General features: G+C 45.1%; 3 protein-coding genes across 8 annotated transcripts; 1 reads left to right on the top strand and 2 right to left on the bottom strand.

Annotated features, from left to right (window-relative positions):
• Positions 1-103: 103 nt before the first annotated feature.
• LOC109645311 (claudin-10-like) lies at positions 104-2,888 on the bottom strand. The gene is made up of 5 exons (XM_020110881.2): positions 1,477-2,888; positions 1,242-1,403; positions 951-1,032; positions 747-860; positions 104-617 (listed from the first exon to the last, which is right to left on the bottom strand). Exons 1-5 carry the CDS (start codon positions 1,706-1,708, stop codon positions 203-205), a joined length of 1,005 nt encoding a protein of 334 aa, XP_019966440.1. The 5' UTR covers positions 1,709-2,888; the 3' UTR covers positions 104-202.
• A 12-nt stretch (positions 2,889-2,900) lies between these two features.
• On the bottom strand, positions 2,901-9,519 carry cldn10a (claudin 10a). Of its 6 annotated transcripts, none has more exons than XM_069520861.1 (8): positions 9,290-9,429; positions 8,290-8,412; positions 7,269-7,537; positions 5,984-6,228; positions 5,240-5,401; positions 5,059-5,140; positions 4,862-4,966; positions 2,901-4,251 (listed from the first exon to the last, which is right to left on the bottom strand). In XM_069520861.1, the coding sequence occupies exons 4-8, from the start codon at positions 6,201-6,203 to the stop codon at positions 4,122-4,124; spliced, it is 699 nt and encodes a 232-aa protein (XP_069376962.1). In that variant the 5' UTR covers positions 6,204-6,228; positions 7,269-7,537; positions 8,290-8,412; positions 9,290-9,429; the 3' UTR covers positions 2,901-4,121. The 6 variants fall into 6 exon arrangements, with proteins under 6 accessions (XP_069376962.1, XP_069376961.1, XP_069376960.1 ...); XM_069520860.1 differs by having other exon boundaries at positions 7,302-7,537; XM_069520859.1 differs by lacking the exon at positions 8,290-8,412.
• LOC109640542 (ATP-binding cassette sub-family C member 4-like) lies at positions 9,518-26,443 on the top strand. The gene is made up of 31 exons (XM_069520843.1): positions 9,518-9,650; positions 10,344-10,454; positions 12,841-12,961; positions 13,131-13,355; positions 13,534-13,623; positions 15,182-15,345; positions 15,899-16,024; positions 16,688-16,937; positions 17,498-17,605; positions 17,876-17,965; positions 18,091-18,282; positions 19,248-19,342; positions 19,448-19,534; positions 19,982-20,078; positions 20,986-21,180; positions 21,390-21,527; positions 21,615-21,652; positions 21,731-21,834; positions 21,942-22,088; positions 22,213-22,292; positions 22,534-22,684; positions 22,844-22,963; positions 23,051-23,161; positions 23,290-23,390; positions 23,568-23,759; positions 23,853-24,008; positions 24,173-24,262; positions 24,435-24,607; positions 24,699-24,804; positions 25,640-25,774; positions 25,869-26,443. The coding sequence occupies exons 1-31, from the start codon at positions 9,577-9,579 to the stop codon at positions 25,944-25,946; spliced, it is 3,945 nt and encodes a 1,314-aa protein (XP_069376944.1). The 5' UTR covers positions 9,518-9,576; the 3' UTR covers positions 25,947-26,443.
• Positions 26,444-26,465: the final 22 nt, after the last annotated feature.

Genomic DNA, 26,465 nt, shown 5'->3' with positions numbered 1-26,465 from the left:
TTACTGTCAAACACACACAGGCTGGTTGTGGAGAGGAGACGCAGCCTCACACTGATGAATGTCTTTATTATGAGACACGTCTTAGAAATGAACAAAACAGACAAAAGATTTAACACATTTATTATTTTTTAGAACAAAAAGATTTCATCGGTTTTTATTCATACAAAACATCCAGTTGACTCAGGACTCGGTTTGTTTCTCCTCAGATAAAAGTGTTTCTGATGAACGGAGTCGTCTCGCTCCTCGAGCCTCCGGACAGAGACGACACCGCTCGGCTGCTGCTGCTCGACTCGGACAAGGTCGGAACACTGGACCTCAACGAGAGGCCGGACTCAGACCCCGACCCCGACCCTGACCCCGACCCTGACCCCGACCCCGACCCTGCAGACTTGGTACTTCGCCCTGTCCTCGTCGACCGTCCTGACTTGGCCGAGCGTCCAGACTTGGACGTGCGCTCTGATCTTGAGGAGATGGCCGACACGTCCGAGCGCTCGGACCTGGACGACAGCTCGGAGACAGACGACACTTTGGTCTTCGACGTGATCTCTGACACCGATGACAGAGCCGTGGTGGACTTGTTCTGTTCTGGGTCAGCTGGCGGCTGGATTTTGATCACCCTGAACAGAGAGAGATGCATCATGGTCAAATGTGACAGAGGAGACATGATTGTAATAGAGCAGGATAGATTCTATCCTGTTCTATTCTATCATCCGTAAGTTGAGTCGAACATCTGCACGTCTACTCACATTTGTGTTTCTCCAAACAGCGGCGTGCACACGGACCACAGATAGAAAAAACCACCAGTCATGTGGAAAGCTGAGCCGACCCAGCCCAGGAACAGAGGAGTGCCCAGGTCGTACCTGTGAAACAGAGAAAACATTCACCTCATGTTTTATATGAAACACGAAGCGAAACACGAAGTGAAACACGAAGTGAAACCCTGAACTTACTTCAGTCCATCGAAGTCGGGGTTGAAGTATTCCACTGACACATACTGAGCGTAAACAGCGTAGCCGCAGACAGACAGAAAACCTGGAGACAAATACGTTCAACATTAATTATTTTCATCTGTTCAGCAGGATTAAAAATAAAATATTGTATATTTTTCATTAAATGATAATGTAGCTGAGGTTCACTGAAGAATTTAAAACATCTCTAAAGATATTTAATCTGACCTGTCAATCAACCCTGGACCTGAGGAATTTAAAACCTCGTCCTGTGACTAAAACTCAAACACTTACCACCGACGATGTGGCACCATCCTCCAGCGTAGATCTTCTTGTACTTGGACCGGTCTTGTCCTCCGATGAAGGTGCATTCCATCCCCATCAGACTGAGCACGAAGCCCAGCATCCCCAGGCTGAGAGCCGCCATCAGCAGGCCCCGCACGATCTGGATGTGACCTGCAGGGACACGCACAAAACTGTGGAAGGATTCTGGGTGGGTGAGACGGACCAGAGGACCTGTGGGACCTACCCTCCACGGACCAGAGCACCGGGTAGTCGTAACAGTTGCTGACAGCGGTGGAGTCGGTGAAGCAGGATCTCCACAGGCTGGACCAGTACCAGGCCACCTTGATGATGGAGGAGCCCCCCATGCCCCCGATGGACGTGATCTTCCAGCCCTCCATGGCCATCGTGCACGCCACAAAGATCCAGCCCAGCACCGTCATCAGGAAACCCCAGATCTGGACCACACGGGTCTGCATCTCAGGGCCTCTCGTCGACTTCAGATCCAAGGAAGCTGTCGCTTTGTTGCTTTCACAGTTTGAATCCCGAGCCGAGTGTGAAGCTTTAATCCTAAAACAAGAAGACGTGGACGAGGCGTCGCTGCTCGTCTCAGAGAAGAAGACTGATCACAGGTACAGAGAGGGAGGGGGGGGAGGGGGGGGGGTGAGAGGACAGTGGGGGGTGAGAGGACAGTGGGGGGGTGAGAGGACAGTGTCTTTTTGGTTCCCACGGGTTAAGAACTGCTGTCCTCAGCACGTCTCAGGTTACAGGTGAGCTCATCCCTCTGAGGAGACGTTAAGAAGAATCTACAGCTTCTATCCCGGTTCTATAGAATCATCTGTGAGTTGAGTTCACAGCGAAATGTCCAAACACAATTAGATCTTAATTAAAGGGATATTCCACCAATTCATGACGAAGCAGAGTCAAGATAACGACTCTCGTCCCCTCGTGTCCTTAAAAAACTGGATCCTTCGAATCGAGTATAAATCACAAACATGAGTATTTTTTACTTTAGTGTCGATACAGTAATTTTATAATTTATAACAGTTCTTGAGATTTGACCTGAAGCTGCGTCCATGTCCGGCCCTCATGTGAAACGTGTAATAACTGAAGCATCGTCCTGGACGTCGCCTGCGGCCTTAAGCCGCTGGTTATTAGTCGTTTCACCGAGGGTCTCGTAGTAACTCATTAGACTTAAATCTGAGGTAATGAGATTTACTGGGGGTGATGAATGTTCTCTGGGATGAAAGAGCTTCTCTTTGTCCTCTCGGCTTATGACTGAGTTCTTATTGGTGGAGCGGCAGAGCCGGGAAACAACGACAGAACAAAGACATGCTTATATGAGCCGACCAGTTTTTAATTAACTTACTAAACTTGACTTATTTTAACTTTACCTCCATTTATTTTAATGTGAACTGTTCCTTTAGTTTGTTTTTGTGTTTTCTATCTTATCTGTGAAATGTTCTGCAGATCTGTCGACCACAACACGGAGGAATGCTGCTCTCTGGTGGTTACAGGAGGGATGGAGGGATGAATGGATGGAGGGATGGATGGATGGAGGGAGGGAGCGGTGGCCGAGGCTTCATCCTTTTTCTGCAGAGGTCAGTAAAAGTCGTTTCTTCTTCTTGCAACATCTCATTTCATTTCACATCAGAGACAAACTCCTGCACACACATTTAAAAACCAGTTTTATTAAGTTGTAACAGAAAAAACTGAAAAACTCAATACAACGTGGATATTTCAGGTATTCGTGTGCAGTATCATTCCTTCTGTTCTTCAGTAGAGTTCACAGAGGAAACACCCTGTGATGACTTTCCCCTCTCAGGCCAGAAGGTCAAATTCTTCACAATGAAATATTTTAATCAATTAAAGTAATCGGTACCAAATTGTTGAAAAATGTTCATGGTTCCCAGATGATACTAAAGTAAAAGTACACAGACTTTCACTAGAGAGAAGAACAGTCTGAAATGTAAACATTCTGTCGCACAATTTATAATTACACTTTTATTTTTAGTTGTAACCTGGATTTACATTTAACTTGTGTGAAAATATCGAGAGCGTTGCATCACGTGTGTTTCTGAATGATCTCTGATAACACAATACTACCTTTATATCAGGAGCTGGATACCTGACACTTATTTACGGATGCAGCGCAGGGCGACTCCCTGCCAGCTCCAGGCTCCAGCCTGTGGAGGTTTTGTGTAACATAGCCTGGGGATCCTGGTGATGATAATTCCCAGGTGGAGATGGATGGCTGATATGAGGGAAACCTCCGGCCTCCGGCTCCTGCTCAGGTCAGACGTGATGTAGTGACCCTCAGATCCTGAGACACATTAACGCTCCCTCAATCAGAGACGATAAACTGCAGTCACAGCTCATCAAGCTCTACAAAGTTACAAATCTTTTAATTACTTCATAAGAAGACATTTGCACAGTTTTGTATTTAATAAAAACATGTGTCTAATAATAAAAACATTGGAAAAGTCCTGGCAGCTATAAATTATGTTTATAGAAGTTCTTCTCCTCTAATTATAATGAAATTAATGCTTTCAAATCTATAAATCATTTAAAATCTATTCAATCTATTAAAAATCTATTAAATCTATTAAAATCTATTAAAATCTATTAAAATCCATCCCTGACTAAAGAATTATTAAAAACAGATTGAATGCGGGACGCCGGCTCGTTGAAGGTGACCTCAGGGTTTTGGTGCCAAATCAAATTTTCCGCACCAAAACAAAAACAAGCTGTCGCATGATTTACACATTTCCAGGAAGGATTTTCCCAGAGTTCCTAAAGTGAGCGTCTGTGCTTTCACTGTCGAGTTTCTTGTGACCACAGAATATTGAGATAAATACCACAACCATCAATGTAACTGAATAAAGTCCATTTTCACACGTAGGCGTTTCTTCCAAACTGCCTGGAAGGCTCCACCGTTTCCTTGTGGAGGCCGCCGGGCGTTCTGCTGCACTTGTTGCGCGCTGTGACCAATGAAGCCGCTCCGCTGTACGAATATTCAGCTCTGCAAAAAACCAGGACGAGAAGATTCAACTTGGATTAAACTTAAGACTTGGGAAGACACGTTGTCTCCGTGGACTCAACTAAACCAACTGAGGGAATGTTTGACCTTTGCAGAATCTGGAGCACTCAAGTGATGGGCGGAGCAGCAGGAGTTAGGACATGAAATGTACATGTTTACAGTGTTACAGTCAAATATGCTGTTTAATATATATTGGGGATCATCAACGTTTGTTCCGGTTCATCCTCTGTGGACAGAGACGTCATGATGATGATCATGATGAGCCCACGTCACAAAATGATGAGCCAACAGAGGAGAGATCTGCTTTTCTCAGCCTGATGCAGAACTCCGCTGCTCTCAAGGTGACTTTCATTTCTTAAAGTCCTTATTGTAACAAAGGCAACATTGAGCTGAACTTATCAAAAGGACAATCATTGGTCCTGTGGGTTCAACAATCATGAGACAAGATGTTGACAAAGATAAGTGGAGGTTTTTCTTGTTGCACTTTAAGTCGTTATTTCAATTGTCTGCATTTGCAGCTCAGCTCGGTTCAGTTAAGTCCCCGATGCTGATGACAGATGTGGGATCACGTGTCGGAAACCGAGCCACTTGCCTCATATTGAATCCTTCAGACAGCGAGAGGCAGAAAACAAGTCCTCCCAGGATGCACAGCACAGATCCTGCCCAGCCGATGAAGAGAGCTGCCCCGAGCTCGAACCTGCAGCGTGCACAAGGAAAATACACATCTGGGACTGGACTTCAATTTGTTTGATCTGCCGTCACACAAACACTTGAATCCTGAAGACTTACTTCTGGGCGACAAAGAAGGGATCAAAGAAGTCGCTCGTGATCCTGTGAGCGTAAATGGAGCATGCAGTCATGGAGCACAGGCCTACGGAGGGAAACAAGAAGATTTCACCTTCAGCCTGAAATACAAACTGATCAAACGACGTAGCTTTGAGGTGTCAGATTCCTAAAAGGCAGATTTTACCGCTGAGGATGAAGTGGAAGCCCGATAGGACGGTCAGACGAGCTTTGGTCGTCTCTGAGCCCCCGATTTTCGTGCACTTCATTCCCACTAGAGCGAGGACGGCCCCAAAGAAACCGAGACACACGGCGGCGATCATCAGGCCCCGACACACCTGGATATAGGCTTCATGACAGGAGGAGAGAGAGCCAGTGGTTTAAACATTTGTGTTATAAAGCAAGAGAAGAAAGAGAATCTGGTTTCACACAAGATAAAGAAATAAATGATAAAAAAAAAGATGATGTGACCCATCTGGGGACATTTTGGATTGTCCCAACCTCGAGAATTACTGCTTTCAAAACATCGAAACACTTTGAAGACGGCCTTTGTGTCACACAGTGACAAACCTGGACAGATTAGATTTTACAATCCCTCAACACACTGGAGAATTCTGCAGCTCTTGAGTCTGTGGCCTGTTTGTCACGAGAAGGAAATGGGATGTGACCGCTGCATGTGTGACTTTCTCAGATTGCTTCATTTGGACACATTAGGACGTCGTATCAGCCTCCGATGGCCTTTAGCTTTAAAAGTGTCCGTTGTTTACGGCCTGGAGTCGGAGTCAGAAAGAGGAAAGATCGAATTCCTAAATGCATTTGATCACAATGGTTGTCATTCATCCAAAAACAACAGGTATCCATCTTCAGTCAGATGGATTTTCACAAAGAGAAAGATGCTCTCAGCAGCGTTCACCACAATCCCACAACTCACCATCCAGAGCCAGCATTGAAGGAAAGTCTTTGCAGTTCGACACGCCAGTGGAATCAGTGACGCAGGTTTTCCAGAGGTTGGACCAGAAGGTGGCTGTGGTAATAACCGTCCCATCCACGGAGGACACCTTCCAGTAGTCTGTCGGCAGGGTGGACGACACCAGGATCCACCCAGAGATGGTCAGGAGGAAGGCGACGATCTCCGTTGCCATGTTGCCCATTTTCCCTCTGGCTCGGAGGTCCGGGCTGGGAGAGGATAGAAGTGTCAGAGAGGAGGTGGGAGGGTCGATGCTGGACAGGTACGTCAGCAGTGGCAGCTCTGCAGAGTTTTGCTTCTCTTTGACCTGCTCAGCCAAGCATCTCTGTCCAGGAGCCAACACTTTTCAATGCACATCATTCACTGACACACAATCAGATGTTGTGTGTTTTGTTTGGCGGGAGGGTGAAGGAGCACACACACACACACACACACACACACACTCGGGTCATCACTCTGCACGGTGTCCATGGGGTCTGCAAGGAGATCTGCAGGAGGAGGAAGTCTTTAATTGAAAGGATCTGAAAAGTCTTTGACAGAAGAGGAAGACAAGATTGGAGAGATTGTGAACGAATGACTGACGTGTGCACGTTTTCCACTTTTGTCCTCGGCACCAAATGAGAGCAGCATTTTGCAAAAAGGCAGAATGCAGTTTGATTCTACCTAAACTGGAGTCACACTGCTGCAGCGCTATCAAGTGGCAGGAAGGAGGAACTGCTTGTCTTTAACTATAGAAATTATAAGTTTTCTACAGACATTCGTGGTCAGAGGAGGAAACTCTGCTGGCTTTGGCGATCCCTCACTGTCGATACTGAAGGAGAACAAAGTGGGAATCCTCTCTCACAGTTAATTCTGTTCTTGTTCTCAGGGAATTTTTATCTATTTGGTTTTTATCAGTGTCGTATTCTGTTCTGTGCCTTCAAGTCTGAGCAGCACACTTTGTGATTAGGTTGTTTTCCTTTAGGATCACATGAGGTTTTCAGTTTAGAGACAGAGAAAGACCAAGTGGGTCAGAAAACAAATCCACTGGTGACAAAGTTAGTCACTAAAACTTTTTAATTCTAACGTCTTCTGAATAGATGAAGCAGGTGAACAGGTAATAATTAACTTAATTCACAACCTTCATACTGAAAAACTCTGGTTTCCTCTGTTTTATTGCCGAGGTTTCTCAAACAAGGATTAGATCTAAACTCTCTGGAGAACGACGGATTGTTTCCAGGGAAAATAATTAACAGAAAGATTTCCTGACCTCTTCTGTTTGTGACCCCCGCTGGCCCTGTACCTGGGTTGTAAAACGTGTTCCCAGGTTAAGCGTTCACATCGTCAGCATTCCAGCAAACCAGGTGTTTGACTGTTAACAGCAGCGAGAGGGTGCTGAGATCACTGCGCTGCAGATCCCCGGGCAGTTGAAGCCTGGATGTCGTGTTTCCATGGCTGCTGATGCTGCGTGATCTCAAGGGGATCCTGCTCCTGGAGATCTGCTGATGACTGAGGCAGCTGGCTGTTGTCTATGTGAACCTGTTGATGAGACCTCATTAAGGATGGGATGATGATGATCTGATGCCTGTTAGTGAAATCACTGCGGGTTTTTCCTGACTCTGATGTGGATGTGTTTTATTTTAGACTCCATTGTACTTTGTGTGAGTTAACACTCCAGACAGAGTCATCAACTTTAACTTTAAGAGTTTGTTCTTGTTACATTACAATTTTACGCATTTACAATTTCTTTACACTTGTAATTTGACAGCTTTGTGTGTATGAGGTTTCTGTCTTCCCAACAATGACTTTATTCTTGTAATTCTTGTTTTCAGTATGTCCCTCACGCTTGTGTGCAGCGTTCTAAAGTGCATTATGAATTGTGAAAGTGAGTCTGTGTCCTCTTGACTTTTCCTGTAACTTTTTATGTTTGCACTTTAAAAAAAGGAACTTTCCTCTGTCACGTGTTTCCTCCCTCATCCACACATGAAGACCGTTAAATCAAATCTACAGAACATGGCAGCTTTTCACAGAACATTAAAACACGCAGCCTGGATCTCGAGTGAAACAAAGGGAGCACTTCCTCTGTAGTTCTCTGTTGATCCCCCACAGTCAGATTCATGTTATTGGACTGAGTTCAGCTGCCTGTTATAAAGTCCTGCTGGCTTCTCCTCTTCAGCCCTTCTCCCCCCCGGTGCTGGCTAAACATCAACAGGAGGAAAACGTGCGGGGTGTGAAGGCCAAAGACCACTCCAGTGTTATCATTAGATTGTCTTCTCAGGATAATAGTTTACCTTGTTGACTTGTAACCGGATTTCTCTCAAACTTTCCATGCAAAGGGAAAAGGGAGGAGGAGGCGTCAGTTCTTTTATGTCATTTCAGGAAACACCTGTGGTGTGTCGGAGGACGTCTGTCATCTACAGCACACAGTTTATTCATAGTGAGTCTACATCACATGTCTCTGTTTGTGTAAGAGATCGGAAAGACACAAGCTCAAACACAATTTAGGTTAAAAAGATATTTTATGTTTTATGACTCGTTTCAGGCCTGGAACTTTAGAATGTCTCTCATCGCTCCACTGTGATGACGTAATGAGTCAGTGACTTTAATTCCAAACCAGGAGTGTGAGCATGTGAGATAAACTGACTCACGCAGAGACAGGAAGCTGAAGATTTCGCTGAGTAACCGTGACAAGTTTACCAAAGTTCATGGACAGAAGAGGAAGTTCACTTTGACACAGTGGGACGGTTGATCTTTGGTCAAATATTTAACTTTCAGAAATCTTTGAATTTTGGCTTCATGTCAGGGAGCTGTTGTGTCGTCCATCTTTATTTACAGTCTGCGATTTGACCTCACGTTTAATTATGTATTATCAACAACACTTGTCTGCTGCTGTTCGGTTTAGTCTTTCTAACTTCGGTAAAATGATTTTCTCCTTACTTGTGGGACAGTTTATATATTTTATTTGTTATAGTACATATATATATTTATTATAGTACATATATATATATATATATATCTTATAGATGAAGGAGAGGTTAAGTTTAGTTTATACCTCAACTGTAAATCTATGACCATTGTGTTATATATGTATTATTGATGGCGAGACACACTTCAAAAACAATAAACATGTATTATATTTGTATGTGTATATATATATATATATATGTATATATATATCTTGTAATATTTAGATTCTATATCTTTGGAGGAGGTTTTAAACTTGTACATCTTGTGTGTTGTGTTCCTGTGTTTTTGTTTGTTTGTTTGTGTACTTGTTTGTTTACGTCTCACCTCCAGGACCCGCCCATCGGTTCTGAGCCAATCGCGTGAAACATGAGCAGAGGGCGCAGCCAATCACGTGGAGAGACTTGGTGCGTTTCCGGCCAATCGAGCGCGAGGGGCGTGTCTCCAGGTCCAGCGGTGCCTGTACCTCTCTGGTTCTGAGAAACACGTAACACACCTTGAAGGTTCCGGTTCCCGGTGACCCGCCGGTGAGAGAGACGCCGCGCAGCCCGGAGCATCAGCCGCCAGACGGGCCGAGAAGCGAGGAGAGCCCGCTGCCCCCTGGAGGAGCCAACATGGAGAAAGTCGGCAAGGATGCCAAGACCAACCCGACGATCACGGCCGGTCTTTGGTCGAAGATCTTGTTCTGGTGAGTTCGTGGATCACGTTAGCTGGAGTCAGCGCGGGATTCAAACACGAGAGAAATCCACCGACGCCGGTGTGATCGGTTCCCGCTGACAGAGGTCCACACGTGGAAACATCTGTATCCAAGACGCCGTGTTTATGTAACCTCGGCTTCCTGTTGAATCCGGAGTCCGCGGATGAGATCGAGTTTTGTAACGAACACGTGCAGCTCCGTGACTTCACCCTGCACCGGAGGAGGACGAAACAAACTCTGTTATCCTCGTGTCTCGAAACGAGTTTAAGATTAAATGAACTCACCGTCACTTTCTATTTGTTGTTTACATGAGAGCAAACGTCTGAAGAGTTTCCAGCTGCAGACACGATGAGATGAATATTTCTTCTGCTCCAGTTATATAGTACATTTACACCTCCTCGTGTTTGTATCACATTGTTTTTGCATTCATTGGTGCTAAAACACAGAAATAAGAAAATATCTCCATCCACCAACTACTTTGCTCTGCATGTATGCCAGTTATATCATTTATTATATTATTCCACATGTATGGCTCCTCCAGCCATTCCTATATTGACTTGCATACCTTCTTATATTCTTATTATATTCTGTACTCTTGTGAAATTTAAATAACTCATGCATTAAATCACATATTGCCACAATCTCCTTTTCTCCGTCTTCCTCTCCTCCAACCTCCTCGTTCAGGTGGCTCAACCCTCTGTTCCGCACTGGATACAAACGCAGGCTGGAGGAGGAGGACATGTTCCGAGTGGTCCCGGAGGACAGTTCTGTGGCACTGGGTCAAGAAATGCAGAGGTATGGACCGGACTTATTTTAAAGTCTGTGTGTGAGAATGTCCCAGTCAGTTGCTCTTGATCAGGAGATTATAGACGTGTCCTAATCAGTGGATATCTCAACCGGCTTCCAGAATGAAACACACAGTCACCAAACACAAATCGCTTGAGATTTAACTTCTTTCAAATCACAGCACGTCCACCACGCACAACTGCCCCATCTGTAAAGCAAGGCATCACAGCACATGATGCAGAATGAAAACACGACGACACATTATTTTCTGGCGTATGTGAGAAGTGGAATTACAGTATGATGTTTGTGACTTGTTACAGATACTTTATACGACCTGGTTTTGGGGACTGTTGGGTCTCGGAGAAGATCCACACTTTGCAGAGTGTCATTTAGTTCTCATTGGAAACTGGGATCATGCTCTTTTCCCTGGGAATGGTTGATATGTGGTGTTTCGGGGGCTTCAGGTGTTGAAGTGGTTGAACTGGTTTGCTCCCGTCCCTCTGCTGTTCTTCTCCTCGCTGCCAGGGATGGTTTTCACACCTGAAGCTTCTATATGACTCCCCTACATGCACTTCAGCTCAGCCCGATCTCCACCGTTTAACACCCTCTCATTCCTACTGAGGAGATCCAGAGCTTATCAAGATAGTCATCGGTGCAGCGCGTGACCCCCTCCAATATCCTGACCGTGGGCATCAGTCGACTCTGAGCAGCCTCAACCTCCTCTGCCTCTGGAGACCACTGTGTTTGAGGGTTGCTGTTGTAGCCTCGGCTTGTTCTGAGGATGAAGAAGCAGCAGATTGTGGTCAGATCGCCCTCGACGGGCGCAGAGGGCTGATGCTGTATGCATCCCCCACATCCACAAACAGGAGATATATTGTCATGTTCTTCCTGGTAAAAAAAAGTCTGAGAGGATCAAGTCTAATGTGGCATGAAAGTGGGCCTCGGGTGTTTGTTGCCTCTGCATGCATGCATATTTCGTGTCAGGAGTAAGTTGAAAATGTAATGAGTTCTAACTCCAGTCTGCAGACAGCGATGAAAACAGAACCTCCCTGGCAGAGGTAACTTTTTCTCAGCATCACTGCTGCACTTATATTCATTTAACAGCTCTTTCACTCTCTTATTGAACAAATGTGATACAATTGGAACACGGCTCTAAAAATTATTTGTCTCCCATGCTTTCGTCTGAATTTGTAGAGGCCTGAAGACACATGACAACTTCAGTTAATGTTTCGGGGTTTTTTAGAAAACAAGAAGCAAAACAAAAGGGGCCTGTGTCTTAGCTGGTTTCACACAGCAAAGTTTAACCCTTTAAACTCAGCACCTACATTGGTATTTCCTTACTTTGCTGCATTCTTCTTATCTCTGAGCTGTGCACAACCTTAGATAAAATGCTTTGCGAGTCAGTGAACAGTCGTTATTTGAAGTTACAGACCACAGTTATAATAGTTTAGACGGATTTAAAGAGGATCGCGTAAATCTCCTGCAGCCGATTAAGGGACGGCATGTGGCACCGTAGGCGTCCGTCCAAGTGACCTTTGACGTTTGGTGTTTTAATGAAGCGTGAGAAGGGGAAAGCAATTGTGTCGTTTCTAGAAACTTGGTCAAAAGGCAGGCGTCGTCACAGTGATGGTTCATCTAATGGTAAACTGGCAGCAGTGGCTCTGGTCTCATCCTGCTCTTCGACCCTGAGCGGCACACTGTGCTCCTGCAGGGTGAAAATAAAAGCCACTGTAGTTGAACAGTCTCAAGCAAACAATCATTTCCATTACCGCGACTCAGCTCAGGTTTATAAGTTTAACGAAGGAACTAATAAAGAACAACTGGAAGACAGTGTCAGAGAACATGTGTAAACCCTGGAGCTATGATTCTACAATTGGTGCAGCCTGCAAAGAGTAAGACACTGGTGTGTTTGTGTTAAGAGACCACACAAACATTCACTGGTTGTGTCTGACACGAAACTCTCAGGAAAAGATGTTTATTTTAGAATTATTCACTTTAGAAGCGAGAGAGACGAGTTTTCCATAAAACTTTTGAAACAGGGATGTTTCCTGTGTCTATCAGTGGTAATGTCACCGCGTATCATCAGCCGTTAAATCCACAGTGAAATTTGACGTTATCAGTGGAGCGAGCATGAAATCCTGTTTTTACGCTAAGAGATTTCTTTTGGGCCGTTCTTGAAAAGAGGAGCTGTGGTGTTTCCCACATTAATGGATACAATTCCTCCACTGATCAACCATAACTGAACCTCGTTGTGCTTCCACCAGTGCACGTAGTCTGGTGTGTTATGATTTGATATTATTTCATGACTGGATCTTTGCTGCTGCTTGTTGAAGCGTCTCTTTTGAGTCTGACTCACGTGGATGCAAGGTTTGACGTCTTCGTTTTTACACGACAGATACTGGGAACTTGAGCTCCAGAAGGCCTCCAAAGAGATGCGGACGCCGAACCTCGGGAGAGCCATCATCCAGTGCCACTGGAAACCATACGCACTGCTGGGAATCTTCACTGTCTTCGAGGTCAGTGTTCAGTCTGTGAGGGGACGTAGGGGTTGAGAAGACCAACAAGAGCCTGATAGATGAATAAAACAGGAACACAACCTAAGCATATAACTCACCATGATGAGTATTGTAGGTATCATCAGTAATGAATCTTCTTGTTCCTTACACTTCCTCTCCGACCTCTCAGGAGATCATCAAAGTGACCCAGCCCATCCTCTTGGGGAAGATGATTCAGTACTTTGAATATTACAACCCAAGCGACAGCCGGGCTTTGTACGACGCCATCGGCTACGCAGCTGGTTTGTCTCTGTTTGCCATCATCCTGGCGGTGTTCCATCACTTCTACTTCTACCATCTCCAGAAGGTCGGCATGAAGATCCGAGTGGCCCTGTGTCACATGATCTTCAAGAAGGTCAGCAGCGTCTTCCTGATAAATATTCAGTTCTTTGGTCGCTGCTCATTCTGAACATCAAGGCTTCAGAGGTCTTGTTTTACAGTTGTGTCATGTTTTCCTTTTGCTTTACTCGATGATTTGTATTGATTTCAGTGTTGTTGCTGCTTCACTGATGATGATTCTCGTCTCTTTCCAGTCTCTGTGTCTCAATAACGTAGCCATGGGAAAGACCACCACGGGCCAGATTGTCAACCTGCTTTCGAATGACGTCAAGATGTTTGATGATGTACGTGATGTTTGACAAGCACACAGGTTATTTTTGCTTCAGAGGTTAAGACAGTGCAAAATAGCTGGCTGACAATTTCTATATCCCACAGTACATTCCTCTCCCTTCCTCCGTCATCGAGGCACATTCACTTACCTTTTTAGAAACGTGTTGAAATAATTTAAAGTGTAATCGGATAAATCTAAGATAATAAGCGGAGGGCTTTGTGGCTCCTCTTTGCTTTTTCATTGTCACTTGGTGCATGTCTAAGAGCAGCTTAAGCGAGGACACGGCTTTTTAACTCGTCAATGCAGACGAGCTAATATGGGAGTAATATGATCTCTGCCTAGTTCCTGTCAGAACTTGCATTGCAGCATTTTGGATCAACTGGAAGCTTCTCACAGATTTACTGGAAGATCTAGAGCATAAAGAATTACGATAATAATCAAAAGATCCCGTCTAGAGGTAAAACACACATGGACTAGTTTCCCAGCATCCTTGGAGAAATGTGAAAATGGTGAAACGTAAGGTTCCTCACAGTAGAACAGGAGTACAGAGCAAAGCCATCCATTTTCTCCGGTGTTTAGCCGCAGGTACGCAGACGTCAGCTTTGTGTACAGGACAAGTTCTTCCCTTCGTCTTTATAGAGGAATGCATCAGATTGTTGTCTTTGTGGAAGACGCAAGTGTATGTTTATCCTCGTTGATAATCCTGACTCGAGGGGATATACTGGTCACAGTCCTGAATTCTCTGAAACACAGTGACTAACTTTAGCGTGCACAGAAAAATCATAGTTCATGTGAACAAACAGGATTTTGTGTGACTGAAACTAGTGTGGCTGCTTTAATCCCAACAACAATCAAATGCAGCGTCACATCTTGCAGAACGATAAGAACAGAAGTTCCTCCGCTGACGCCATGAAAAGATGCTGTTAGCGTTCAGCTGTTTCTTTGCTATGATGAAAATCTCCAGACATGCTAGTCCTGTGCTGACAAAAACATCCAGGTGGAGACGTAAACTAAATGTATTGAAACATTTAGCTGTGTGTTGAAAAACCTGAATGCATCTAGATTCGTAGGTCATAACAAACAAATCCAAATTATCCCCGAGAATCCACAAAGACGATTCACTGCATCGTTTGATTTACTGTATGAAAAGAACCCAGGGAAAGCATCTGACCGATGAGGCGTTCAAATTCTTGGCCCGATTCAGATTCAGGTGGGACTTGCTCTCCTAATTCTTTCAGAGATTTAGCTTCGAGCCTTTCTGGCACCATCCCCAGTTTGTTTCTGGGGTTTTGAGTTTCAGTTTAATCAGTAGGTGAGAACCTGCTGTGAAAACTCCTGAGCTAATAATTACTCTGTGCTGCTTTGAATTGAATAGTTTTGAAAGTTCCTGTTGGGCGACTCTTCCCCCTCATTACAGTTTAATGCTCGATGACGGGAGAGGAGAACTGTACACCGGCCCCCCCCCCCCCAGGGAACAAACTTTGATTGCTGTGACTCAAGATCCGTTGATAAATTGTGTCCTGCACCTCCGTGTTGTTTTGGGCTTCATCATTGTGATTTCTCTCCAACAGCTCACCATCTTCTTGCACTTCCTGTGGGTCGGGCCCCTCCAGGCAGCTGTGGTTGTCGGGCTGCTGTGGTTGGAGATCGGCCCGTCGTGCTTGGCAGGCATGGTGGTCCTCTTGTTCCTGATGCCCATGCAGACCCTGTTTGGAAGGCTCTTTTCTAAGTACAGGTAACACACACACACACACTCTGACTAAATGAATTGAATGTTATAAAAGAATAAAGGAGTTTGTTTTGATTATTTCTGCCTGATCCTATTAAATGACGTGGAAACACTCATGTGGATGCGATATGCTCTGAAAACATTGTGCCTGCTTTCATACTCAACGACTCCAGCTAAAGTCCCATGTCTCCTGTCTCGGATTGCAGCCTTCGTACATGGTCACTGAGCCCAGGGTGTCATGAATAGGTTGTACTGGACAAGGTTCAAGTCACAGAGTGTAAATCTGCCTGAATCTTTGTTTATGAACTACTTACCGTAAAAACAGTCAGTTCCATCTGGGAAAAGACATTTCAAGAGTCTATAAATAACCTGAAGTAGAAATAATTTCACATTTTCATCCTCATAAAAACTAAATATGATTGATAGGAAGATTCTTCTTGTGTTAGACTCCATGCAACCTGTTTTTTTGTGGTTTGTTGTAATGTGTACTGTTCTGTGGCCCAAGACTAATTTCCCCATGGGACAATAAAAGTATATTTGACTCTGAATGTCTTTAAAGGACTCGGACAGCGATCCTGACTGACAGCAGAATCCGTACGATGAACGAAGTGGTGTCTGGAATGAGGATCATCAAAATGTACGCCTGGGAGAAACCATTTGCTGCTCTGGTCTCTGAGGTCAGAAGGTAAAAATCATCATTTTTATCCTCTGCAATTTTTGATGAAAGAATTGAAATATGCTAAAATGTCCACGACTCATTGGTTCATTAGTTACAGCGCTAATATTTACAGATGGTTATGGTATTCAGGAAGTGTGTGACAACCGGGCCGCTGGCTGTAGGAAAAGTAACTTTAAACAATGTGTTGACTGTAAAATAAACTGACAAGCAAACGACGTGTCCTAACGTTAATGACCCTGCTGCCTCTTCCCCTTCCTACACAAAAACCTATGGAAAGCCACGAAGCAGTGGAGGAGGACAAGACGGCTTCATCCTCAGGAAAATAAAAACACTTGGAGCCCTACAGCTCAGTTCACAAGCTGCGTAGGGCGCCGCAAATTAACGAGCACGTGCGTCACAGCAGGTGTCAGTGTTGACAGTTATGATGATAAAGTGGATATAGGCTTCGGGCCACAAATAAAACCTCCATGAGAACAAATGAGTTGCTGCAACAGTCGTCACAAATCAGCAGCAGAGTTATGTTCATTCCTTCCTACAATTTATGCGGCTCAAGGGTTGTTCTGCTGTTTTAAAGCCTCAGGGAGGTAATTCTGCTCGTTACAGGCCCCTCGTTCTCACAGAAACTCCGAGAGCCTGCAGACATGTAATCGGTACAATTGTTGTTTTTAGGAAGGAGATCTCCACGATCATGAGCAGCTCGTACCTGCGAGGTCTCAACATGGCCTCCTTCTTCTGCGCCAACAAGTTCATCCTCTTCTGCACCTTCACCATCTACGTGCTCCTCGGAAACACCATGTCGGCCACGCGTGTGTTTGTGACGGTGTCGCTCTACTCGGCCGTGCGACTCAACGTCACGCTGTTCTTCCCTGCTGCGATCGAGAGGCTGTTTGAGGCCTATGTCAGCGTCACCAGGATCCAGGTAAAATAAACATTGAATATATATAGATATATCCATATATATATATATAGTCTAGCTGGGCTTTTCCAGGTTGCCTCCAGCTCGTGTGTGTGTCGTGTCCCAGCACGCTACTGCTGATAAAAGAGGGGAGAGAGTAATTAGCAAACGCAGTACACCTGTACACAATCAGACTCTCCCTCCTGCCACCGACACTAACCACCACGACCACAATAAGGAATAAACATTGAATTTCTGGAGTAAAACTATATATCCATTTTTTTTTAATAATGAATGAAACTTTTAAATATATATACGGAATGAAATCTGAGGTCGTCAGACAGAGAGAGGACACAGAGTACACACATGCTGGTAAACCTTCCTGTGTAATCGGTAACATGCTGTTATTGACTTATCTTGCCAGCACTGCTTTATCACACGGCATCAGAATGTCAGAATGGCACCACCTCCATTTTTGTGCAGAAGCCGTGCAGAAGTCTTTAGTGTTGCATAAAGCATGAGGAGAGATCGGTGGAAACCATTTCCCCGCATGACTCTATCGCTCTCTGTATTTTCTTGTCCAGGAGTTCTTGCAGCTCGGTGAGATCACGAAAAGCAGCGTCGCTCTGCCACAGGAGGACAAGAAGGACCGATCAGTGGAAATCCAGGATCTGTTCTGCTACTGGGACAAGGTCACATAGTTTGTTAACGTACAGTGGGAAAGGGGCTCGTTGGGATTTTTATCAATACAATAGTCAGGAAATGTCTCTCCAGTTTTCAGCCTCTCTTGTCACAATATGTGACACTGGAAACTCTGGGTGCTGTGAAAAGGATCTGCTGTTTGTTTCAAGTGGGAATGAATTACCTGCATTTAGAAAACCTGCTTATTTGGGTTTAAAAGAGAAAGAAGAAACACATTGGTTCCTGGGTTAATGTTTGAATCCGTTTTGTGCTTCTTCCAGAGTCTGGATTCTCCATCTCTGCAGAACGTCTCCTTCACTGTGAACTCAAATCAGCTGTTGGCTGTAATTGGACCGGTGGGAGCTGGAAAGGTCAGTCATCACATGTTATCGTTTCAGGCAGAGGGAAAACGCGGCGGTGACTTGTAGGAAAATGTTGGAGTTTGAGTTGTGTGAGCTCATGTCTTCCTCTCGTCATTTCTTCACGTCTCATTCAGTCGTCACTGCTGTGCTCCATCCTCGGAGAGCTGCCTGTTGAAAAGGGCTTGCTGAAGGTCAACGGTAAGCTGACGTACGCTTCCCAGCAGCCCTGGGTGTTTCCTGGAACCATCCGCAGCAACATCCTGTTTGGGAAAGAGATAAACTCGCAGAAGTATGAGAGAGTCCTGAAAGCCTGCGCTCTGAAGAGGGTGAGAGACGGTTTGTTTATGTCTTAGAATAGATAAAGAATTGACTCATACGTAGAAATTAAAGCTTCTAAAATGATTTCATACTTCAGACGAATGACAGATGGTTCAACAGATAACACAACAGATAAAAATGCAGAACATTTTGTGAACAGAAGGGAACGTTTTTAATTACAAACACCACAGAATACAGATAAGACATTTTCTTTCTACAAGCCGTCTCATTGTGGAACGGTAGAGACAGCGTGAACAGACTGCAGCGCATCAAATGAGATAAGATAAAGACAGGGGAGTCCATCAAATGCTTTCATTGCAGCCATAAACATTTGTTATTCAGTGGGTTAGAAGTTACGAACTGGTCTGTGATTCGGTGCTCCCGAGGTGTTTTATGGATCAGGTGTGGAGAACGTTATGTTTCACAGTTCATCACGCTTCTGTGTTCAGATGATTTAACCACGTGAACAATTTACTGGAGAGATACCGAGAGTTCAGTCAAATCACAATTCATACTCATCAGGATTCTTGTATTTTACGTTGAGCAACCACGTGAACCTGGAGGGACCAAATAAAAAGAGATGAACCCGTCAGCCCCGACAGACAAAGAGGAATATACGACTCCGTCATATAACTTGAACCAGGAACATTTTTTATATGCGCTCAGAAAATGGCCTCTGTCAGCTTTCAATTCACTGTCCACTTGACACATCATCAAACACACCTCTCAAAGGACTAAACTAGAATTCTTATTACTTTTTATTAAAGTAACGAGTAAATACACCTTTACATCATAAGGAGAAGACTCTTGTGGTCAGGTTCCTCTTATGTTTCCAGTGAACCTGGCCAGAGAACATGGCTATATCACGTCACAGCATTCTCACCATGATCTGGGAGATTTAGTGTTTATACACATTTAAGAATCCCTCGTCTGTTTTGCTGTCTGGGTGATTTCGTGCTGTTCTGTTGTGCAGGACCTGGAGCTGCTTCCAGAGGGAGACCTGACTCTGATCGGAGACCGAGGAGCCACGCTCAGCGGGGGGCAGAAAGCTCGTGTCAACCTGGCGAGGTAGAAGAACCCGCAGAACTGACCCTATCCCTCTGCTTGTTGAAATCCCTGTGACTGGAATGTCCCTGGTTTGATAAAACAATGTGTGTGTGTGTGTGTTTTCAGGGCTGTGTATCAGGAGGCGGATGTTTACCTCCTGGATGATCCGTTGAGTGCTGTGGACGCTGAGGTCGGGAGACACCTCTTCGAACAGTGAGTGACCTCAGAAGTAAACTCAGTGTTTTCAGGTTCAGCTCTGGGATTTGAACTGTGTCGTAACTCAAGTGAGCCAGAACTGAATGTTTAAAGAACTGAGCCAGGAAGAGGTGCGGTGCTGCCAGGGTCTGACAATTCAACTTGGTCCCTTTCTTCCTGTCACTCTTCCTCTGGAAAATACAGAGCGTTACATAAAAGCTGAAATAAGGACTTGAAAGAGCGAAAGATTGAAATTGAGCTGCTTTCAGATATGAACTGAACCCTGAAGAACATCCGGACATTCTCCAGAGGGTCTGTGTGTGAGAAGTAAAAACTCCAGAGAGGGTCTGGAACAATAAATGTGTGTAGACTGAAACTGCACTGATTAGCCGAGACGTGCAACCACAGGTCTGTCGTTCTAGATGAATCTGAGTCCATCGTCTTTCCTCTGTGTCCACGAATCAGGTGCATCTGTGGCCTGCTGAAGAACAAGCCCCGGATCCTGGTCACCCACCAGCTGCAGTACCTGCAGAAAGCCGATGAGATCCTGGTCCTCAAGGAGGTTTGTGTCTCTACACATTCCAAACACACAGACGTTACACAACGTGTCAAAGTGGACAGCACACATTTATAATACCTTTTTAATTTGTGTATTTACTGTTAAATTTTTAGATTTGAATTTTCCACAATAATCAACTGAAATAATTTTCTTTCTTTTTTTTAATTTTGGCTTTTCAACTTATTTGTTTTCATAGAAAATTCTTTCTCTCCAACTGCTGCGTCAGGGTCTTTATTCAGGTCTGTTTCCGGGGGAACTTCTTTGTTGTAACACCTGTCAGTGTAACATCATCTGCTGTATAAAGTCTCATCCTTCCTGTGACTGTCTCATCCCCTCGACCACCTCAGTTCAGAATCTTTAATTTTTCATTTATCTGATGTTGAATCCCCGCTCCTCTGTTGTTGTCGTTCTGAAGCCCTGAACTCATGACGCATCATCACAATCTGTTCTCACCTTTTTTAGTTTGTAACTAATACAACTGTCCCTGATTCATTGGCGTAAATGTAAATTTAGGATAATCGCTGTATTTAAGAAAAGTTTACGAGATCTCCTCAGAACCTGCATGTGTGTAATTTGGTATCAGGACTTGCTTTAAGATGTTTTGCCTCATCACAGAGGTTTCTTCTCTCTGTAAGGTTGTCATGAGCGTTAATTAGATTTTAATAGAGCTTTCCTATAGCGCCATCTTCAGGTCAACTGGTCACATTTCACATATTACATTAAGAAATAAATATGCAGGGTTTTTCACGCAGGGGTTTTATTTATTCCAGGGAAATAAAACCCTTACTGCTTCTTTATTTTCACCCACAGGACAAATACAGTTTTGTTTGTAGAACATCACACCTTGTACATGTTATCAGGAGGATTTTAGTGTGTTCTTACTGTGTGTGTCCGTGTGTGTGTGTGTCAGGGTTTCATGGTGGCCAAAGGGACGTACACAGAGCTGCAGCAGTCTGGAGTGGACTTCACCTCCCTGCTGAAGACGGAGGAGGAGGAGCAGCAGGGTCCTCAAGACGTCTACAGCAGGAGCAGAACTCTGTCCCAGAACTCAGTGCGCTCTCGGACCTCCTCTATCCATTCGATCAAAGACGGCGACCAGTTACCGGTTTGTGCATCGTCTCTTCTCTGGAAACTTTTCCACTCAAATATTCTGCGATTGTTTCTGCAGAGCACGGCTGCGTTTGATGGTTTATTATGGAGATACAGTCAGGGAGGGGATTTCATGGCTGCTCACACTCACTCTCTCCCTGTGGCAGTCTTCTAAAATGGGTTAGGGTTAGGGTCGATCACGATGTTTGTCCGTCCTCCCGACAGGCAGAGACTGTGCAGACGGTGGCAGAGGAGAGTCGATCTCAGGGAACCATTGCAGTGAGCCTGTACGTCAAATATCTAAAAGCTGGAGCCCACGTCGTGTTTGTAGTTTTCGTCCTACTGATCAACATTTTGGCTCAGGTACAGTTTTATTTCACTTCGTACATTATTATTTATTGTAGCTGTGCACATACAAACATCGCCTGTGTTTCTTTATTTCTCTCCTAGGTGGCGTACATCATGCAGGACTGGTGGCTGGCATACTGGTCAGTATAAAATAAAAATCTCACAAGTGATTTTATGCTTGTTTTTTTTCCACGTGTTTAATTGTTTTTTCTGATCAGGGCTGATAAACAAGAGGACCTAAACGCTAACAGAACGGGCATCATAAACGGACAAAACGCCACGGCAGAGCTGGATGTAAATTTCTACCTCGGCATCTATGCAGGTAAAAAAACACGTGCTGCTCCTCACGGGGCTCAACATGTGTCCTGCACTGTGGCAGCCGTGTGATTCGTCAGTGAGGTGAAGGACGATGTGCTGCTGCTTTCACAGGTCTGACCGGGGCCACCCTCATCCTCGGCTTCGCCAGGAATCTGTTCATGTTCAACATTCTGGTGAAGAGTGCACAGGCTCTGCACAACCACATGTTCAAGGCCATACTCCGAGCGCCTGTGCGCTTCTTTGACACAAATCCCATTGGTGAGTGAAAGTGGGGACGTGGTTTAATTTAGCAGAAAGAGACAGCTCCTCTGTTCTCTCTCTAATAATGATGCGTCTCCTCTGTGACATGTGTTTCTCATGTTGGTGATGTTTGTCTCCTCAGGACGGGTTCTCAACAGGTTTTCGAAGGACATAGGTCAGCTGGACTCCAACATGCCGTGGACCTTTGTGGATTTTGTTCAGGTGAGGACAGATCTCATCACAGTGTCACGCTACAGGTTCACAATGAACCACAAGTATTTACAGTTCCCATTGATTGTGTTAAGTTGGTTAAGACTCTCTCTGCCGCCCTCTGCTGGACGCTTCATGTTGCACGTAAACACAAGTGAAAGGCAGAAAGACGACAGCTCGATGAAAAGCAGAAATGTTTCATGGATTTCAGTTTCAGTGACTGTGTGAATGATTCTGTTTCTTCTCGGAGCAGGTGTTCTTGCAGATTGTCGGGGTGATCGGTGTGGCGGTGGCGGTGCTCCCCTGGATCCTCATCCCTGTGGTGCCCCTGCTGATCATCTTCCTCTACCTCCGCCGCTACTTCCTGCAGACCTCCAGAGACATCAAACGCCTCGAGGCCACCAGTGAGTGTCCCACAATGCAACAGTGTGTGCAGCAAAGCACAAAGACTTCTTTAGTTTCCATGTTCAGAGGGATGATGTTGAAGGGCTTTTTCAAGTCTCGATAAAAATATTTAGTAATAAAACTATAAACTCAAGCTCCCTGTGTTGTCTCTCCTGCAGCTCGGAGTCCCGTCTTCTCCCATCTGTCCTCGTGTCTTAATGGTCTGTGGACGATCCGAGCCTTTGGAGCAGAGCAGAGGTTGCAGGATGTGTTTGATGCTCATCAGGACCTCCACTCAGGTTTCCCTCCACCTCAACACTTTTCATCAGTGAGAGGCTCTCGCGTGTCTCCAGCCTCTGTAACATATCTGTCCTCACCCTGAACAGAGTCCTGGTTCCTGTTCCTGACCATCTCTCGCTGGTTCGCTATCCGTCTCGATGGCATTTGCGCCATCTTTGTTATCCTGGTCATGTTTGGCTGCCTGCTGCTCAGAGACCGTAAGGCACATTTCTAACCTTCTAACACTAAACAATGGTTTTGTACTGTCATCCACCAACTGCCTAATTTGGGTTCATGTGCAGATGAATAGAAATAAAAAATATTTTTTCTTTCTTGTTCGTGACAGAGCTGGAAGCTGGCTCTGTGGGTTTGGTTCTGACGTACTCGGTCACACTGATCGGCATGTTCCAGTGGGGCATCAGGCAGAGTACAGAGGTGGAGAACATGGTACGATATTCACTTTCTTTCTTTTTTATTTTGTGGTGATGCTTGAAAAATATTAATATGAATGAAATATATGTGTGTGTGTGTATGTTTTTATTCTAACGTCAGTGGTGAGGGTTGATTTGATCTCCTGGTTCCTTGCTTCAGTCTAAGTTGTCATATACATGTTCCTGTCTTCAGATGACGTCAGTGGAGAGAGCAGTGGAATACACTGAGCTGGAGAGTGAAGCACCCTGGGAAACCCAGAAGCGCCCTCCTCCTGATTGGCCGAGACAAGGGCTGGTGACCTTTGACCAGGTCAGCTTCTCCTATGGCAGCGACGGACCGAAGGTGCTGCAGGACCTGAAAGTGATGTTCAGACCCAAAGAGAAGGTCAGACATGTTTGTCATCAGATACAGATTTTAAATTGGATTTCTTTCTTCTTGTTAAAGCTAAGCTGATGTTCTGTCTTTCCTCGGTGTCAGGTTGGTATCGTTGGGAGAACAGGTGCTGGGAAAAGCTCCCTGGTCTCAGCTCTGTTCCGTCTGGCAGAGCCTGAGGGAGAGATCTACATCGATGGGGTTCTCACCTCTGAGATCGGCCTCCATGACCTGCGCCAGAAGATGTCCATCATTCCTCAGGTGCAGAATAGGATACGCTCACTTTGCCCAGATTCAACCATCTTTAGAAAATCACTCAAGAGATCTGTATTGATCCATTTATCGATGAGAACTGGGTTTTTAAATCGGTGTATTGTGATTGGCCAGGCTTAAATAATTCCAATCTGCTCCGTGTTGTTTTCCAGGACCCGGTGCTGTTCACTGGCTCCATGAGGAAGAACCTGGACCCTTTTAACCAACATGAAGACGAGGAGCTGTGGTGCACTCTGGAAGAGGTCAGTGATGACAATAGTGTTGACAACAAACTCAGGAGGACATTTACACCACTGATGTTTCACACAGTGAAGGGAAACAGCATTAAATATTTAGGAGACGTGTCACAGTTCACGTGAACAGTTCAATAGTCAGAACTTATCAATCTGATTCTCTCTCTCTGTGTTGTTCCAGGTGCAGCTGAAGTCAGTGGTGGAGGAGCTGCCTGGTAAGTTGGAGATGGTTCTGGCTGAGTCGGGCTCTAACTTCAGCGTGGGTCAGAGGCAGCTGGTGTGTCTGGCCAGAGCGCTGCTGAGGAAGAACCGCATCCTCATCATCGACGAGGCCACGGCCAACGTGGACCCCAGGTACTAAACCACCACGCTGCATCACACCGCAACGCATCTCTGGCTGGAGTTTTTTTAAATGATGTCTTCTCTCGTTGCCGTCGTCGTGCAGGACAGATGAACTGATCCAACACACCATACGAGACAAGTTCAGAGACTGCACCGTGCTTACCATCGCTCATCGACTCAACACCATCATAGACAGTGACCGGATACTGGTGAGTCCTGCCGCTCACACATTCTACCAGAGAAACGTTTAGATCAACGTCTACAGTCACAGGTTTCAACTACCTTGTTTACAGGTGCTGCAGGAAAACACGATTCAACAGCACCATGAAATTCAGTTTCTGCACATTTCAGTCGTGTACTCGCAATGATAGACTTCTTGACGTCTCCATTAATAGGCTTGTTACTTTAGACTCTAATTATGTAGTGATTTTTTTTCAGCCCTTATTTCCAGCATATGGTTTGTAGATCTACTCACCCACAGAGGTTTGGAATCTGCAGCACTTGTCCCCTGTGAGTCCAAGCGGCTTTGTTTACATCCTGGGCTTTCACTGGGGGTGACGTCACCGAGGCGCGCCGCCGCAGCGCACCTGACGATCAGCTGTGTTTGTTTACACGGAGTTTGCTGCTGCTGGTTTTGCGCGACATGGCCGAACACTGACCAGGTGCTTCACAGTACAGGGTTCTGTTGAAGCAGCTGTGTCCCGGTGCTCGGGCGTATTCACCCGGCTAAAGGCTAGCTAACTTCAGCGGGCTAACGAGCAGCCTCGGAGCTAGCGTTAGCTTAGCGAACCGAGAGCAAGTTGTCTTCCTGTTTAGTCAACAAACCGGGTGAATAAAAAGCGTCCGAAGGACTCCGAGTTACTCCAAACCTTCATGGGTGAGTAGATCTACAAACCATATGCTGGAAATAAGGACCAGGTGGAAAGAAACCGAGCTTCAACTTTAACTGGGAATCTGCCAGTACGAGCATTTCCAAAGAAAACAATGAAAATGTCCTCACTCCAGTTTCCAGGGAAATAATCCCTACCGTGATTTTGTCTCCAGGTTCTAGATGCAGGGAAGGTCCACGCCTACGATGAACCTTACACTCTCCTTCAAGATCCTCACGGCATCTTCTCCAAGATGGTGCAGCAGACTGGGAAACAGGAGGCCGCTGCTCTACTGGAGGCTGCTAGATTGGTGAGTTTCACTCCCAGTGTACGTCATATACTGCGAGAAGCTTCTCTGTCCCTCTGACGTTGAACTGACACTTGCCCGGTTGATGTACTTTCAGGCTTACGAGAACAGAAGTCGCTCCGACGTACCGAACGGACACAAAGATAGTTTGGTCATCTGTGAGACGTCCATGTGAGCTCAGGGAGAAAAGCCAGAGACCTTCACAAAGTGCCTGAGCCAAATATACGCACACGGGGCCGTTGCCTTCAAGCCGGGAGCCTTGAAACCACTGCTGTAAAAACTTGATATAGACACTATTTATTTTCTATGCTTCCTATTTATATGTTAACAAACTGAGGCCTTAGAGAAATTGCTGTTAAATGGCCACATAATCACTTCAATTACTGTACGAGATATATTTATGTTTGATTTTGTACTTGTTAATGTTGACGTACAATAGAACTGTTTAAAGTAGCCTTTGTAAATATGAGTGTATGCACAGGATTAATGAACAGATCTGAATTTACAAAGGTGGAAACAGCTGCTACGACGGAGCTGGAGTGTGTTGAATTATCCTCCTTGTTTAAATTGACACTTTTAGTTTGTCACTGTTTTAATTGTGTTTCGATGATCTGATATGTTTGTGTTTTGTTGTTTCAAATGCTCCATAAATAAATACATGTCCTACTTTTAGTTGCGTTTACAACAACACAGA

Source organism: Paralichthys olivaceus, chromosome 24, assembly GCF_024713975.1.
Source record: "Paralichthys olivaceus isolate ysfri-2021 chromosome 24, ASM2471397v2, whole genome shotgun sequence".
Classification (NCBI taxonomy): Eukaryota; Metazoa; Chordata; class Actinopteri; order Pleuronectiformes; family Paralichthyidae; genus Paralichthys; species Paralichthys olivaceus.
This window is presented reverse-complemented; position numbering and strand designations above follow the sequence as displayed.

Excerpts from the sequence above, each read along its gene's own strand:
- LOC109645311 (XM_020110881.2), bottom strand. The coding sequence starts at position 1,708 with ATGCAGACCCGTGTGGTCCAGATCTGGGGTTTCCTGATGACGGTGCTG. Across the intron at positions 1,033-1,241 it reads ATGGTGCCACATCGTCGGTG|GTTTTCTGTCTGTCTGCGGC; the intron begins GTAAGTGTTTGA and ends ATTTGTCTCCAG. Across the intron at positions 618-746 it reads CTGTTTGGAGAAACACAAAT|GGTGATCAAAATCCAGCCGC; the intron begins GTGAGTAGACGT and ends CTCTCTGTTCAG.
- cldn10a (XM_069520856.1), bottom strand. The coding sequence starts at position 9,519 with ATGCTCCGGGCTGCGCGGCGTCTCTCTCACCGGCGGGTCACCGGGAAC. Across the intron at positions 5,402-5,983 it reads TTCAATGCTGGCTCTGGATG|CCTATATCCAGGTGTGTCGG; the intron begins GTGAGTTGTGGG and ends CCTGTCATGAAG. Across the intron at positions 4,252-4,861 it reads TCTGAAGGATTCAATATGAG|AGCTGAATATTCGTACAGCG; the intron begins GCAAGTGGCTCG and ends GGTTTTTTGCAG.
- LOC109640542 (XM_069520843.1), top strand. The coding sequence starts at position 9,577 with ATGGAGAAAGTCGGCAAGGATGCCAAGACCAACCCGACGATCACGGCC. Across the intron at positions 21,653-21,730 it reads GACTGGTGGCTGGCATACTG|GGCTGATAAACAAGAGGACC; the intron begins GTCAGTATAAAA and ends TTTTCTGATCAG. Across the intron at positions 22,685-22,843 it reads CAAACGCCTCGAGGCCACCA|CTCGGAGTCCCGTCTTCTCC; the intron begins GTGAGTGTCCCA and ends TCTCTCCTGCAG.